Genomic DNA, 16,531 nt, shown 5'->3' with positions numbered 1-16,531 from the left:
ACCTTTAGCTTGGCCAAGTAAAATACTACTGTTTTGCCAAAAGAAAAATCTGTCTTTATTTTTGCTTTCACTGCTGCCGATTGAAAATAAAATCAACATTTTCTTAAACAATTGTTGTAATCTAAATGATTTTACAGGGACTGGCCACATAGACTAATGCCATAATGCCATTTAAACTAACAGGCCATATCTACTGGCCAAATTCCTGCATAAATCAAGTATAGACGATTATTTTAAATGAGATCTCTTGAACTTTCAAATAACTTTCCTGTTAACTGAAACTTTCATTTTAAAGGCAGCTGCTTTCTAACTTCAACTGCTGAAAGTACATGAAGTGTGACACCACCAAGAATAACCATGCGGTCTGGCCAGAACTTTAGATGAGTAGAATATTGTAAAAATATCAATTCAAAAGTAAAGGATCAAATGCAAATATGGTATCTTGGAGAATTTGAGGGATTATTTATGCACAGTTATATTGATGCAAGATGTACTGCAATGTATCTATTTGTAAAAGTGTTCCAGGAATTATATTACAGTCTGGCAGCTATGAAAGATATAAGCATGTTGTTTCACAGTTGTCCTATTTCAGACATTGCATTTTCCATGCTTACAGATACTGAAAACTTACTATGGAAAAACTTCAGACATGTGCTGCCTTTGTGTTTTATAATTTTATTAATGTTTATTTGGTGCTGATTAAGCATGTGCAAACCAAATTAGCAGTTTCACATGTTTTTATCCTATACAGCAAACAAGATAGACTACAAACTTTTTCCTGGGTAACCTGGCTGAGTCTCTTTATTCCGCTGCTATAAAACAAATTATAGGAAAAATCCTGGATGCCATATTTTCATTCATTTTCAAGTAAGTTTATAAACCATGACTGTGCAAAATTGCAGAAAATATGTAAACCTTCAACTTGCTTAAATAATAAAGATAACAAAATTGCATTAAAAATGTGATTTTGAGGTATTTTCACACAATTTGCAGCACAAGAGCACTTAAGACCGTTAAGGACCATTTTTAGAAAGCAGGTTATTTTCTGTTTTACAAAAAAAAATCATGCCCCATACAGTCAGTTTTAAACAAATAATTAACTTTTTTAAAGCATTTTCTTTTTATAATAAAATATTGTACATGATTAGGATTAAGCAGTGCACATACATATACTACTATTATATTACTATTTCTCTGCAGGATACTGCAGAGCAATTTGACAAAATTGGAAAACTTGGCAGCAAACTGAAAAAATTAGGTTTAAAGGAGAAGGAAAGGCTAATAAAGAGTTAATCTCAAGCTGCAGGCATACCTTCAGTTGTCAATAGTGCCCTTAAGTCTCCCTATATTTCACTTGTTCAGATGATCAGAAGCCAAACAGGAAGAAAAAAACTCTGAGCTGTGTAAAGAAAGTTCCCATAATGCCTTGCTCCTGCACAGACACCCAGACCAAGTGAACATGCTCAGTTAGTTAGAATGTGAGTCAGCTTCCCCCAGGGCCAAACGATCGGATTATTTTTTTTTTTACCTAAATGCTCCCCGATATCGCCCACCCGTAGGTGGGGATATTGGGGGAAGATCTGCTCGCTTGGCGACATCGCCATCTGCTCGTGTATGGCCACCTTAAGGGTGGGAGTGAATTCTTAGCATTCTTGAGGGAGGGGGGAGCAGGAGAGAGGAGACAGCAGAGAGCTGCGTGTCTCTGGCATATGAATTACAGACACAAGAAATCTTTTCACAGAGAAGTCAGTGCAGCATTTCTGTGAGTGCTTATGGCTGTATTTACATAGACCTTTCTGATAAAGCTTACATGGCTACTACAGCAAAAAAAAGTACTGTCTTGCATTATCTCACGGGATGAATATGCCTCTTTATGTATCTCTGCTAAGTCCTCACTTGAGTATGCATAAATATAAATAATAAATATGTATATAGTAATATATAGTTTATATATGTGTAAGCCAGATAGGATTTCACACTACAAGTTATATACAATATCTGGGTGCATGCAGATTGAATAAACCTCATATTTGTTCCATCTATCTGTTTCAGTTCCACACAGGAACCTTTGTGAGTTTATAGATAGAGTGGTATGAATCTGTATATACAGTATATGAGCACTGGGGGTGCATTTGGAGGGGTTGAACTAGATTGACAATTACTATGGGTTAAAAAACCATGTAACTATGTAATGATTAAAAGTTTTAGTAGACTTAAGTGATGGTGTTACTTGTCCAAAATTACATTTGGAGCCACTAATGATTATACACCTCTTATGTAACCAGCTCCAAAACTGTCATAATAAGTCTATAAAAACAATGATTTAGGACCAGCTTCTGCAGCTTAACAAGTTGCTACAATTTGGTTTATATTAATTCAGGCTGGTAAGGCGCGACAATAAATGGTTAAATTATTTTCTAATGTGTTGGTCTTCAGTATTTTGGAGTTTGTAATCTGGAATTTTATGACCACACATCTGTGACAGAAAAAAAACACATAACTCATCACTGCCAAATGGGAACATTGCACATAAGACAGATCCATAAGAATGATACTTTCAAGAATAGGTGCCAGCTTATTCATAGTGCCATCTGTCAGTCTCATGAGGAAAAGACTGGCAGAACTAGCTGTACAACAGGTGAGGCTACAATGGTAAAACAATCCAAAGTACAGTGAGTACTTATTTTTGCCTCCACCCTAATGTTCAAGGTTGGGAATTTTAATGACATGTATCATTAGGTGTGGCATAGAACAGTTGTTCCCAAACTGATGGGCTGCCCTCCCTCATGCCTAGCAGTGGAGAGTTTTAACTTGAAGGCTTAGGTGGAGATTTAGGAAGTGTAGATACACCTGAAAAATGTAAGGGTAATATCTAGTCTGAATATTTGTTTGCTAAACGGCTAATACAGCTTATATATATTATATATATATATATAGGGAACCCTGATTAAAATGTTAAACTCCAAGGGTGGCTTAAAAAAAGAAGTTCATAAACCACTGAAAACAAATGAGATAAAACAGATTAAGAGGCCCCTTTATTTATAGAAAGGTTGTGTGCAAAGTGCAAAAATCTACCTCATTCAACTATTTTTTTTTTTGCACTCCATTTTGGAGAACAGAGACCGGCAGCTACCTGATAAATATATAGCTGCATTCATGTACTTCTGCCCGGGGAGATTTCCAAGGCATTAGATATACCATGGAACACAGTGAAGACAGTCATCATCATATATGTATATATTTGTTGTTTTTTGCACTCACTTTTTTTTTTTACTTTTGTCATTGTTTTGTTCATTTCTAGTTGGTTACAGTGGGGCCAATGCTGTGTATTGGTGCCAGTGTTTTAGTGCCAGGGCCTAAATATCTGCCATCTGTACCCACTGCATCTTGCTGCATATAATGTGCTTGTTTTGTAAATACAGACTGCATCTTACTGTGTATAATTGCCTGGGATGTCAGTTTTCCATGCAGGCCCTTAACTATTCATAAATAGCTGATAAACCATTAAAAATAAAAGAGGACCGTTTGCAAATTGTCTCAGAATATCAATGTCTACATTATATTAAAAGTTAATTTAAAGGTAAACTACCCCTTTAAGCTAACTGATCACAAACACAAATGGATGGAGAACCCCTCACAGAAGTGCATGTATGGATACTTTTACATCCTAATCATTTTAGGGTAAAATAAAGCCCTCCCACCCGCACTTTTGCGCAGTATCCCTGGAAGTCAGTGGGACCGCAAGAGGTAGTTGGGAGGTTAATTTTTTTACACCAGCAGCGAATCCACATTAGCTTTAGGCCCATCTTTAACCTCGCCAAACAAAAAAGTCACCCTCCGCTTATTTTAGGGTCTCTACATGACGAAAGGAGGACAAATGAGAGTTGCCGTAAAATCAAAGCTCTAAGGCAGTTTTCAGAAATTTGCCAGAAATATATATATATACCTATTTAAAATCAAGAGGCATGGGGCTTTCCAAATTATATTTCTGCATGTATAATAAAATCTATTTTTGGTAAGAGTCTCTTAGGCTCTTAGACTCTCTTAGACTGTGTGCTGCCATATGGACTTTTGACTTTTTGACTTTCAATTTTAATTGCAAGAGGGCACTCACTTTGCATTCAAAAAAACAACAATATAGATGTCTGGTGCAAGAAACCCAAAAGCAGTACCCCCATACAGGGCACCAAAAACAGTAATTTTAAATAGGATGAGGGTTTGCACACAAGAAACATAAGCACAGTGGTAGTATTAAAAAATATAGTCCTTTATATAGTATACAAAAAATTTAACAGGAGTCAATTTTAATTGCAAGATTACAAAAAATAATACATAGATTTATAAGATAATACATACCACAAAATGTGCATAGGCAAAAGAAGACACACAAGTTAGGGGATACACTTGCCAAAGATGAGAATTGGGGTAATTCTACTATATAAAGGACTATATTTTTTAATACACACTAAAATATACACATAGATATACAAATTAAAATTCAAACATCTAAAACAAAATGAAAAAGAGAAGGGAGAAGCAAAATATATATTGTTTGAACAGGTGCAAGGAAAACGGGTTATCTGGAACCTTTTTAAATAAACAGAAGCAACTATGCCCCTGATTGTACAGGCATTCAAACAGCAAAATAAACTTTGGAAGCAAGTAAAAATAAAGATAAACCTTCCTATTGTTAGGTATTAGGTCTGACCACTATAAAGAATACACAGAACATATGTATATTTATGTGCTCCACTGGTTAGTGCCCAAAGGGGCGACTTCCTATAAGGATTAAAGCTTTATTTGGTGCACATGAGAAGGTCAGATATACATATAAGCCCAGCTTGCTAGTTCTGCCTAATAACACATTGGCAATTCTGAAAGAATCAGTCTTACTTGCATCCTGTGGGCAATATTCTGGGCATAATATCATTTTAAACCTTGTCTCCTACAGCAGTTTAGCTTGTATATAGCTTGCCTCCTTTGGCAGTATAACATGCCTACTATAGCTTGTATATACTGTAGCTTTTGAAGCACTAGAACAATATGTGCTCCAATATAGATCTGTGTAGCATATTTTATGAACACAAAATACATGTTGTTTCAAAGCTATTTGCCACTGTTTCAATACAACTCACAAGGAGAGGGAAACAAATGGGGGATAAATGGAAGAGTACTAGTTTTTCATTTAACTGATTTTGTAATCATTCTTATTTTAAACACCTCACATCTGTTTTGTAAATTAAAGTTGCAGTTTGTAGATTTGTGTGCGTGTACTTAAGATATGTTTTAATGGTACGTACACATGCATCAACGTCATTCTTATATTTAATTTTCCTACGTCTTTCATGTTCTACAAAGTGAAAAGTTGAAGATTATTCTCTGTTCAGCAGTGATTGCATTTTCACACTATTGATGCCTGGGATGAATATGAATCCAGTTCCTAGACAGACTACACTTTGGAAATGCTCCAGAACACTGAACAAATACAGCGGTTTGGACACAAGCCATCTAACTCCTAACCATAATGATTCAGCTTTTACACACTGCACTGGCTCAAGGAAACATTTTCACAGCTGTGTTATGCTGCACTTTTATTGCTCTCATAAGAAACCAGCTTATTAGTCCAACATAGTTATGGATCTAAAGTCAGTCAAAGGTACCAAAATGTCTTAATTTAGAAAAGTTACATTGTTTGACAGTGATAGGTCACATGTATTATATAATAAATCTTAAAATAACAGATCTTGCAGATATATTTAAATGTGTTCTGAAAAAACATCATGGATATACAAAGGTATAAGAAACATATTGTATTGATTCCCAAATGAGTATATCAGTGATGTGTCCTGTTAGTACCGCAACTAACTCATTATTGCAAATGCCTGCTCTTAATCTAATGAAGCAAAGTAAATGTTTGTAAAAGTAAATGTAAAAGTTTGGAATAGTCTGTGTGTGTGTGCAATCTTTTTCACTTTTGATCCAGATCATAATGGGAGCTTAGATAGACTGGGCTGCATAAGCTTCCTGATTTTCAACCACTTTCTATGGATCATTTGTAAACATAGGTGCTAAATAGTATAAATACAATTATCCATAACAATCGGCCATTTGCATGCAGTCTGCTACAAGTTAGAAAATAAAAGCACAGATCTGATTGGTTAGAGAGGCAATGAGGTTTAGTGTGCACTTGGAGCCAAGTTGAGACAAGTAGAGGCCAATTTATCAACATTCCCATTTTCATAGTTTTCAAGGTTTTTGAAACCACAAAAAATCTAATTTTCTTTGTGTCCCCATAGAATGGGGCCAGTGTCGAACTGGCCCACAGGGATACCAGGAAAACGCCCAGGTGTCAGTGGGCCCTCCTGCCTCTTATCATTTGGCCTAAATTATGGTCATTCCCTATTTCTCTATGGAAACAAAGAAACTAAATATAAAGAAGAATAGATTATAGTATGTAAAGACAAAAGACTAGGAAAATAAAGAGGTTGTGTAAGGAGTAGATGAAAAATAGTTTGGAGAGTGGGTCCATGATCTAGGGTTGTCTGGTGGGTCCCAGTCATCCCAGTCAGACACTGAGTGGGGCAGAGTTTTCAATCCAGAAAGGTAACAGAAACCAGGGTAAGATATGGAATAGTGGCATGAAAGTGGTTAAGTCACTTCTTAGGTGTATAACCTGGTAGCTGTATTTTCTTATGGCTATGGCCCAAGAGTGTTGACAGTGTCTGTAGGAAAATGCCAATCAATAAGAGAGCTACAAAAGTCAATGTGTGACATAATAAAGGAGTTAATTGAATAGTTTTTTTTTCTGTAATTTGATCTCTGTACCTCAAGTCTCTAGAACAAAAACATTTAATTAACCCCAATATGAATTTATGTCAGCTTTGCTACCATGGAGTACACGGTACTGATGTATTATTTTAAATTAAAAAAAAAAAAAACTTATAAAAGGGGATCAAGCAAGCCTTGATCAAAAATAAAAAAACAATTAATTGATTTAGTGATTTTTTAGATGTTCTGTATTGTGTTAAAACCCTCACATGCAAAAGAATTAAATACAAAACATTACATTATTCTTCGATAATGTGCATTTCATGTATTTCCTTTATTGGATTTAAATTTAGGAACTGTTTCTTATTATGAGATTGGGGTTTGAAAAAAAGAGGATCACCACTTTTTCTGGTATCATGAAGTATAAGGAGGGGCTTGATTGATCAAAAAATTTTATGGAACAATTGTAGTTTTCAAAAGTGTATTTCTAAATTAAATTCTGGTTAAGTTAAGAAAGTTTCAATTTGATCAATACTGACTGAATTTACAGAAAATAAAACATTTAAAAAATAGAGCATTGCCCAAACCTTTCTATGGGATATGAGACCAATTTACTGACTGTAAGTGGAATGGTGGTGGGTGTACATGCCTTACCTGCGCATCATTCCAAGGGTCAAGAAAAAGAACCAGTGGTTGTAGGGTGCACAGGAGCCCTATATTTTCTGCCTTCTCCTGTGCCAATAAAGGTGCAAGTAGTACAATGGACTTGCTTAATTGCGATAGTGTAGAGGTGCAATTACATAAAATGTCATTTTACGGTGTCATAAATTAGCTTTGTCTATTTAAATGTCACCTATCTAGTAACCAACATACTGTAAATACATTTTAAAAGGATTTAAACCACTATTCCTTTTTCCGATTTAGGAAATTCTCTCTTCTTTAAAGTGGGTTATCATTAGGATAACATTTTAATACGTTGTGGTGAATGTTAAAACCATTTTATAACTTACATCAAAATGTCAGTTCAGCTGCTATAAGGTTCAGTTTGGCTGTTAAGAAAAATTATGACAATCTGGGAGATAAGTAGAGCTTTTTTGTGAAAATTATATATTGTGTTTTTTCTTTTTTATTGTTCTGTGCACCAGTTTTCAGTTCAGAATCATACAACTTTTAAAAGTTTTCAATTTTAAATAATTTGGGGTTATTAACTCCATTTAAACTTCTGTTTAAATTAACAAAAATATTATTTAATTTTTTAATTGATTATATATAAGATTGTGACAGACCCCCCCCTTTAAAGTTAAGAGTTAAATTTGGTATTATATGATTTTCTGACCTTAACATTTTTGCTCTACTTTAACACCAATTTAAGCCTAACTCCACTTTTGTGGATTCTCCCATGTCCACTGTATTTAGAATTTTCATGACATCTTTCTGCTCTAGTCTTTTTCTAGATAACTTGGCAATCTGTATGCAGAAAGAGGTTTGCTAGTCTTAAATAGATCTAATCTAAGTAGTCTTGGCACCTCAGGAGATATGTCCAGACAGGATTCTTTCTGGAATCTGCAAGCAATGGTGCATCTTTGTAGCACTTTCTACAGAGCCATGCATCACCTCCAGAACATACACAGCTCTTCTGAAGCTGCAATCGGGCAGCTGGTTAGATAAGATTTTACAAGTCCACAGCAGGACTGCACAGACTCTCTAGGATCTTCCTTTTCATTGGACCAGTCCAATTCCTCACGTACACATGTGTAGAGTGCCTTTAATTCTGAATTAATTGGTCAGTTAGTCAGCCCAGTGCACTTATATGCTCAGGGCTTACATAACTATGCTGACTCCACTTGGAAATCACTATAATTGTTCAGCTAGTATTTTAGCTGTATTGTGTGTGTCAAGAGCTTGCAAAGAGTATAAGAACTTTAAGCAACACAAATCAGGAAGGTGCAAGGCTGAGGAAGCCTCAAGGTGAACCCGAGGAAGGGATTTTACCCCGAAACGTTTTGCACTTTCCTTTTTTTAAAATGATTGTGGCTATAAGCCTTGAACCTTCCTGGTCTGTGTTGCCCCAAGTTCTCTTTGGGTGTTGAACAATTTTTCACAGCAATACTGAAAGCTGTTCTGATCTGGTCTGGGAGCACCGGGAAAAACAAGTAAGGAAGGTAGGTTTTTTAGGTGTGCTTTCCATACTTCTTTATGTGTCGGGGGCATGACCATAGGTAGCCAACTCCTCTGCATCAGCAGGCATATCAGACAACACACTGTTCCATGGCCTTTCACCATCAATATCAAGTAGAACTTTTTTACGGTATATCTCTTTGTGGCTTTCCACAGAAACATTCATTAGGACCCTAGCAAAATCTTGCTGCCAAATAAAATATTTCCCCCACCCCTTTAAGATTTGTTATATGAGATCTACTCTTGGGGACATGGGCCCCACAGCAGCAACCTTTCTGGAGATATGTCCCAGAGTAGGACACCACTGACATCCCCTTCACATCACCTTTGAAATCCAAAGTTGCGCAAAGTTTCCTCCTGCAGGAAGGGCTTTCCCCCGGCGATTCCTATTGATGCCAGTGAAAAGCCTTTTCGGAGCGGTTTGTCGCCCATGATAGCAGAGATCTATCATGGGTGACTCAACTGCTCTCTATGATTTTGTGATGTTCTGGTAACCTTTGCTCTTTTTAAATTTGCTTGTGTTTCAAGTTATAAACTCCAGGTTTTTATTTTTCCTATTTTGCTGTTCATGTATTATTTTGGGTTGACATACTTACTAATGGTTTTAACATAATTTGTGGTATAAAGTCATACCATTGGCTTCATACTGGTAGATTTCCAGCATACACTTTAGAAGCCAAACTTCAGTATAAATAGATTTCCTGTGGGATGCATTAAAGTTCCTGCCTGGGAAATCCAACTAAATATGTCTGCTGACTTTTCTTTATTAAGCCCTTTTTTATCCTGCCTCTTTTCTGGGTTATACAAAAAAAAACCTTTAATTCAGTTGAGATACACAAGTTATGTAATTGTGAACAGATCTTTCAAGAATGCTTTTGAGATTTATTAAATATGAATCTAATATGTTGCAATGTTTTACATCTCAATAATGTAGTGACACATTCCAGATTTTTTCATAAAGTATAGTCCTAAGCAGCAATTTGCTATGGGAGGTCTTGTGACCAGGTGGAAAAACTGTGCTTAGTACGGTTAATTAGTAGGTTTTGCTACTTAAATAAGGGGTAGAACGTAAGGGATTTAAAAAGCAATTGTTACATTTTGGAAAGAGAAAATGCAAGTGATTTGGTTTCCACAACAGGTAAGAGCCATCAGAGAATCGGGCAGAGAAGGAATAGTGGGAGTGATTGAGGTGCACAATGGGGATGTTCCAGCAGATAGCAAGGGGTGTGGCATGATGGCAGAAGCAGTGAGAGGTGGCAGTGACACAGGAGCAACAGGCAGAATTTGGAAGTTGGATCAACATTGAGGAGGGCTAAGGAATAACACAGCTTCACCCATTCTTATATTTTCTGGGTGGGAAAAAATCCATATGATGCATCTACAATATAATTTAAGCATTAAATCGGATTGGGTTGCCTCCAATATGGATAAATTATATTTTATATGGGATCAAATACAAGGTAAAAGGAAATATTTTTAATTTTTTTTATAATTTGTTTAAAATTGAGTCTATAGGAGATGGCCTTCCCTTAATTCTGAGCTTTTTGGATCATGGCTTTCCAGATACATGGACGTTAGGCAATAGAATTGTTATTTCAATAAAGATTTTGGCTTTTAACTTTTTTGGTAACCTACCTAGTTTTAATAAGTGCCTAACTCCATCAACATGTTGATAAATATGTTTCCCTGCTCCCCTTGCTGTGGGCCTGGGGATAGTGCACCTAGACCATGTCTTACATTTGGCCAGTTAATTACTGTGAATGGGTCTCTGGGTGCTGGCATGTAACATGTATTCACCATGTTGTAGAAGAAAAGGGCTGGTGGCTTTTTTGACCCAGTGTAATTGATGTTGTTGCAATTTAAATCATTTTTAATAATTTATTGTTATGTATTAAGTTATTTTCTCATGTTAATTAATAACGTGATGACCACAGGGAATTCGCAACCTCCACTCCCATCCAGTGCACAACCTGCCTGTTCCTATCTTCCTCATTTATTATGCAAACACTGGGGTGGGGGAAGGGTTCCTGGGCCTCGTTGATGTGTTGCATGAGCACTACATTTAAAGGTGGTGGGGCCCCAGCAGTGTGTGTGGTGGGAGCCCCATGTTTGGGGGTGACCCGGTATACTTAGTCAGGCTCCTGACTCCGTTCTCTTCCTATCTCTGTTCCCACACCCCTAACCTATCTCTTTCCATTCCCCTCCCATCTGTTCCTTCCGCTGGTGCGTTTGCCTTTCTGTCTCCATTCCTTTTTCCTCCCTGGAAGACCTATGTAAGAAAGCCATTTTCCAGCACTGTGGAGGATAAATGGCTTATGGAGGGGGGGTACAGATGGGTGGTGCTACCAACCAGAGCTACAGCATGGAAGCTACTGAGACCAAACTAAAATGGCAGCTTCTTATTTAAACATAGGGAGCTTCTAGGGCGGTTTACTCAAGTATGGTAAAGCTTTCTGCAGAATAAATATAGCGTTCTAGCTTACACTAATGTGGATAATCTATTGGCTGTAAAATGCCAAAATGCCTTTGTGGTTGAACTTGATGGACGTATGTCTTTTTTCAACCCAACTTACTATGCTACTATGCTTTCCTTCTTTAATATCCTCATATATAACACAGTACTATGATACACGGTCCTTATGATACACAAGTTTTTATGTTGTTCAGGGTTCTGTTACAATGAATGTTATTTTAAAATTCAAATAGGAAGCACAATATATGTTAATAGGAAAAAATATATATATAGCTTAAATCTCTAAAATATGAGTGGTAAATATAAAGTTAAATACATCAAGCAAGAAGGATACAGAAGAGGAAGCTGTGAGCAACTTGCTATCTTACTAAAATGAGGACACACATCCCTAAGGAAATATGTATATAAGCTATTGAATTATTGGAGAAGCTATAAAAATTGTGTCCATTTTGGTAATATGTGGACACAATTTAATAAAAGAAATGTTATTTAATCACCACCAAGACTTAAAATATTTATCACAATCAACACTCAAGCTTCAACTTCTTCATACATCACAAATGAAATTACAGCTAGTTTTATGCTATATCCATGTTTAGAAACTTTGATATGTAAAGTTAGCTTTCACTATGCCCTTTCCACTTCTACTTTACGTTTGTGTGCTCCTAAATTTAGGGAAAGGGGACTTGGTTCACAAAGTAAAATTGGGAATCAAACATGACCTTAGCGAATTACACCATCCAGCAGCCACTGGTTTAGCTTCCACTACTGTTACACCTCTCTACTTTCTCAGACTCCTTCTTTCATTTCCTTGTATGCTTACTATTATGTTTGTATAACTGTGACAGGTAAACATAGGTGCAGATATAAAAGAGGACTGTTCATATACCGATGTAAATGAGGGCACTGATCTGGCCTAAGTGTAGCTAAATGAGCCACAAGTAACCATGGCCGTGTAAGGTTCAAAAGGGCTGCTGGGCCCACTTCTCAGAACATAATACTTAAGCAATACCCTGTAAATCTTTATGCACTGCTTTGTATTCCTGGTACAAAACAGGCCTTTCTCCAGAGCAGAATAATGCCACAGACTAAGATGTGATTAGCAGTAACAGTGCACAGTCTTCTCCCAGCTTACGTGCATCTCCAATCCAGCATCTCTCTTCATACTCCCATCTGACAACAGGCTATTATCTGTTTGCTGCATTGGGTAAAGAGTGGGTAAGCATCCTGACTGGATGTACCAAGAGTTCAACTGTTGCAGGGGGAACCTTACCAGCAGAGATATAGCTACCCTGTGCTATAAAGCTTGTTGTGGTGGGAGCTTAAATTTGTATCTGTTGTTTAATAGATTGGATGTCATTAAATTGATTTACTTTCGCTTAAAAGCTTGTAACACGTGGTAATATGCTGTGTAATCTGACTGACAAATTGCAATGTTCCATTTATTTGGCATTTCATTTGCAAACAATGAATGCCAGACAGTGAATACTGATAATGGATAAAAAGATAGATAAATACCAAACATGTAGTGTAAAAATCATTTTATCCTGTAGTTCTAAGATTTTAGCATGCAGTATAATTTTTGACACAATAATTCATTAGCAACCACTAATATTTCCTCTTGTTAATAACTTTTCAAACCATTTATATTATAAACTCAGTGTTCTCCCCAAAAATATATAATTCACAATGTGCCTTAAACCTGCTCAACCTTTTTATGGCATTTCATAGAATCTGGTAGGACTGTGCATTTCTGCAAATGCAATGCATAACAAAGTGGTCCTATGCTGTCAAAAGTGTTCTTTTAAGAGAGGTGATGTTGGGGAAGGCTGAAGTTCTTAAACAAGTGTTAACTGCCCTTTTCTGAAAGTGTTGTCATTTGCACTGTAAGCCAAACATATATTTAAATTAATATTTTCTATTGTACAGGTTGCTATTCGGGGGGAGAATATGCCCTCCAAGGGTTAAATGTCTGCATGCTAGGGTTAAAAAGAAAAAAACACTATTTACAGGTCTTGTGAAAAGAAAATTGCTTTTGTTTCAATTAAAGAAAAAATTTGAATTCACAAGAACTCCAAGTGTAGTGTTTCTGATGTTTTATAATGTGAGATAACTCACAGCCCAGCAAATTCATTTTTGTCCCTGGTCATCTATCACAAAACCCACAAACCTCTGCGTCTGACGCAAGAACCTACACACAGCCACTTGGCTCATGGTACTGGATAAAATACTCCTGACCGCTTGCTTTCCTGGGGCAGGTGGAAAGCTGTAAGCGACATTGGCACAGTCCCACATGCAGGGAACCCCAAGCGAGACTATTCCTCTGGTTTCCTTTCCCACCACAAGAGACTGCAGTTTCCTAAGCAGGTCACACCTCCTGCAGCAGTCGTGCAATTGGTGGAGATGGGAATACAGAGAACCATGTGGAGTTTGACTGTAATGAACACGCAGTGTGTATAATGTGCATTCATCCATGCAATGGAATACAGAAACTTCAAAGCTTGCTAAGGCACATGTAGTTAAATATATGTATGTGTGTTGTGTGGAGTTTATATAAACGTACCCTGCGGGAGCGGGTCCTATGTGACGAGCGACCACTCACCTGTGATGAAGACCACCTTGCCTTCTACTGGCAGGGTTCTCTTTGGGGAGACGATGCCCAAGACATACCAGCATGCTGAGCTGAGGAATAGGATTCCTAGAGCGATAGGAAGATACAGGTGGCAGAGCCATTCGATAAGTACCAGCACCACTACATAGAGTAGCAATGCCGGGCTCAGCACCATATCAGAGTTGGAGAACCTTAGGAAACCCAAAAGGAGGAAAGAGAGCCACACAGCCCCGTAAGCCCAAAGCGACGGACACGCAGCGAGCTCCATTACAAAAGTACAAGAGGGGTTGTGGAAAGGAAGAACAAATATAGAAGCGAGGGCTTTAATTGAGAGAGAAATAGAGCAAAGCTCAAGATTCCTGCACAAAGTCCTCAGCTTGCGCCTATTTATAATCGCCTAGCCAGCACGGGCGGGGGGCGTGGCCAGCTAATGTGCACGCCAATGACCTGCAAGTTCGCCTTTCTCCCTACAAACTTCTCTGGCAGGCGCTGTGGCTGGGAAACTCGCTCCATCTCCTGGCAACTTCCTGGTGGCCAAGTTGGCAGTATGCCAGGCCAGGCACGCACAGGTGGGGGCCAAGAAGACGAAAGCAGCGTTGCTTTTTCAGCACCTGACAGGACAAGCAGCAGGGGGGTTTGCTTTGTTGTATTTCTTTGGTAGCAGCGCCTTGGTTCCTGTTGTACATGTGTGTGGGACAGTCTCAGGCTGGCAAGAAGTAAGCGCGCCATGGGCGCCAGGGTGAAGCCATAGAGGCCTCGGGTTTAACTGGCAGAGGAGTGAGATGCACATTTTGCTCCACACGCTGTTATTTTACTCTTGTAAAGGAAAGACGATGGATCTGCTATATCCTGAGCGCGTTTGTGTAAACTTTGGATTTCTTCCTTGAGGAGCCGTAGGAAAATGATTGGACTTTATTACTAATTTCTGGAAAACGGCACAGACATGGGGATGCCTTGACTAATATGTTGGCTGGGCTTCTGTAACTTGCTGCCTAAACTCGGTATGCAGGGATTTTTGCTGACACACACAATGTTTAACTGCTGGCCTCTGTCACCTTGACACAGAAAATAAGAAACCAGAAATGTAAAAACTTACATTTCTGGGATTAAAGTTAAAGAAGTTTTAAAGTTTAACATATAAGTAAGCAAGAAATGCTACACATATTTTAGGTTCATGTACCAATTAGGACAGGGATCCCCAACCTTTCTTACTCGTGAGGCACAGAAAGTGCACCACAAGCATCATAAAAGTTCATGGAGGTGCCAAGTAAGAGCTAAGATTGGCTATTAGTCAGCCTCTATGCACACTATCGGCTTACAGGGGTCTTTATTTGGTAGTAAATCTCATTTTTATTCAACCAAAACTTGCCACCAATTCAGGAATTCAAAAATAACTACCTGGTTTGGGGGCACTGAGAGCAACATCCCAGTGGTTGATGAGCAACATGTTGCCCGCGAGCCACTGGTTGGAATCACTGATTTAGTATGACTGGATCGCTTGAAAATTCAAAATTAAAATCCAATCAGGGGTGCCCTGCCACATGTATTATTAGATATGTATCTGAATTTTCAAGTGATCTGGTAACCCTAGTACCATTCCAAGGTGACCACAGGTTTTTAGCATTGAAAAGCGGTGTCATTAGTAGCTCTTCACTCATTCTGAGCTGCTATCTCCTCCCTGACCTTAGTGACCGACTCACAATAAACAGTATATACAGAATAATTAGTCATCAGTGTCATCAACTTCTATGACAGGCAACCCTAGTTTTTGCTTGATTTTCCTACAGCCTCTAAGCTTAGCATCTCACCAGTTGCACAGAGCATAATGACAAGTGAGTGTCACTAGTTTGCATTGGAACCAGGGGGCCAAGGGGATCCATGGCCTCTTCTCCCCCCCCCCCCATTTCCATAAGATAATGTGGGCAAGCTGGACAGGGAACCAGGGTGGCAAGAAATGTTTTGCGCCTTGGCGAAACCTCCCCCTGGCCCATCCGTCCAAAATCTTCCATGGCACCTGGTTCACTGACAATCAGAAGATGGTGTAACAATCATGAGATGGCAAGCTCCTTTGAACAACTTTGAAGGTCTGTGTCATTACTGATAAAGGGCTGCTGGATGGTTTTTTTTTTTCAGTTTTAAAACTTTTATTCAAGATTTCACAATGTATACAAGGATGCAGTATATTGAAAGGATTATGTTACAGCATATTTTCATAAAATAAACTAATGTTTGGTGACCAATCTTTATGTCTTGCATCTTTTTGGGCTGCTGGATCTTTTAGCTGATTTAGCAGGTTCAACATATAAAATACGTTATTTTTAGCCTTATGCATTGTTTAGTCTTTACTTCTGATTAAAAAGTAAAGGCAAAGATTGTGACTATTAAAATAAATATGATGGTTCAGTTAATACATTTAATAAGGCATCCATCTGACTGAGAAACAAAGGCGCACAAAATGTAAAAGGCCATTTAGCTGATGCAAAAATAACACTATGTTTTAA

At 37.9% G+C, this 16,531-nt stretch overlaps 1 protein-coding gene across 1 annotated transcript in view; it reads right to left on the bottom strand.

Moving 5' to 3' along the window:
- Positions 1-14,920, bottom strand: part of hsd11b2 (hydroxysteroid (11-beta) dehydrogenase 2) — a 36,156-nt gene extending 21,236 nt beyond the window's left edge. The window contains exon 1 of the mRNA XM_002937320.5: positions 14,022-14,920. Within this exon, the coding sequence (XP_002937366.1) occupies positions 14,022-14,298 (277 nt within the window). The 5' untranslated portion in view covers positions 14,299-14,920. The remainder of the gene's footprint in view (positions 1-14,021) is intronic.
- Between the last annotated feature and the right edge of the window lie 1,611 nt (positions 14,921-16,531).

This window comes from Xenopus tropicalis, chromosome 4, assembly GCF_000004195.4.
Source record: "Xenopus tropicalis strain Nigerian chromosome 4, UCB_Xtro_10.0, whole genome shotgun sequence".
In the NCBI taxonomy this organism is placed as follows: domain Eukaryota; kingdom Metazoa; phylum Chordata; class Amphibia; order Anura; family Pipidae; genus Xenopus; species Xenopus tropicalis.
The sequence above is the reverse complement of the archived record's forward strand: the minus strand, read 5'-3'. Positions and strand labels throughout refer to the sequence as shown.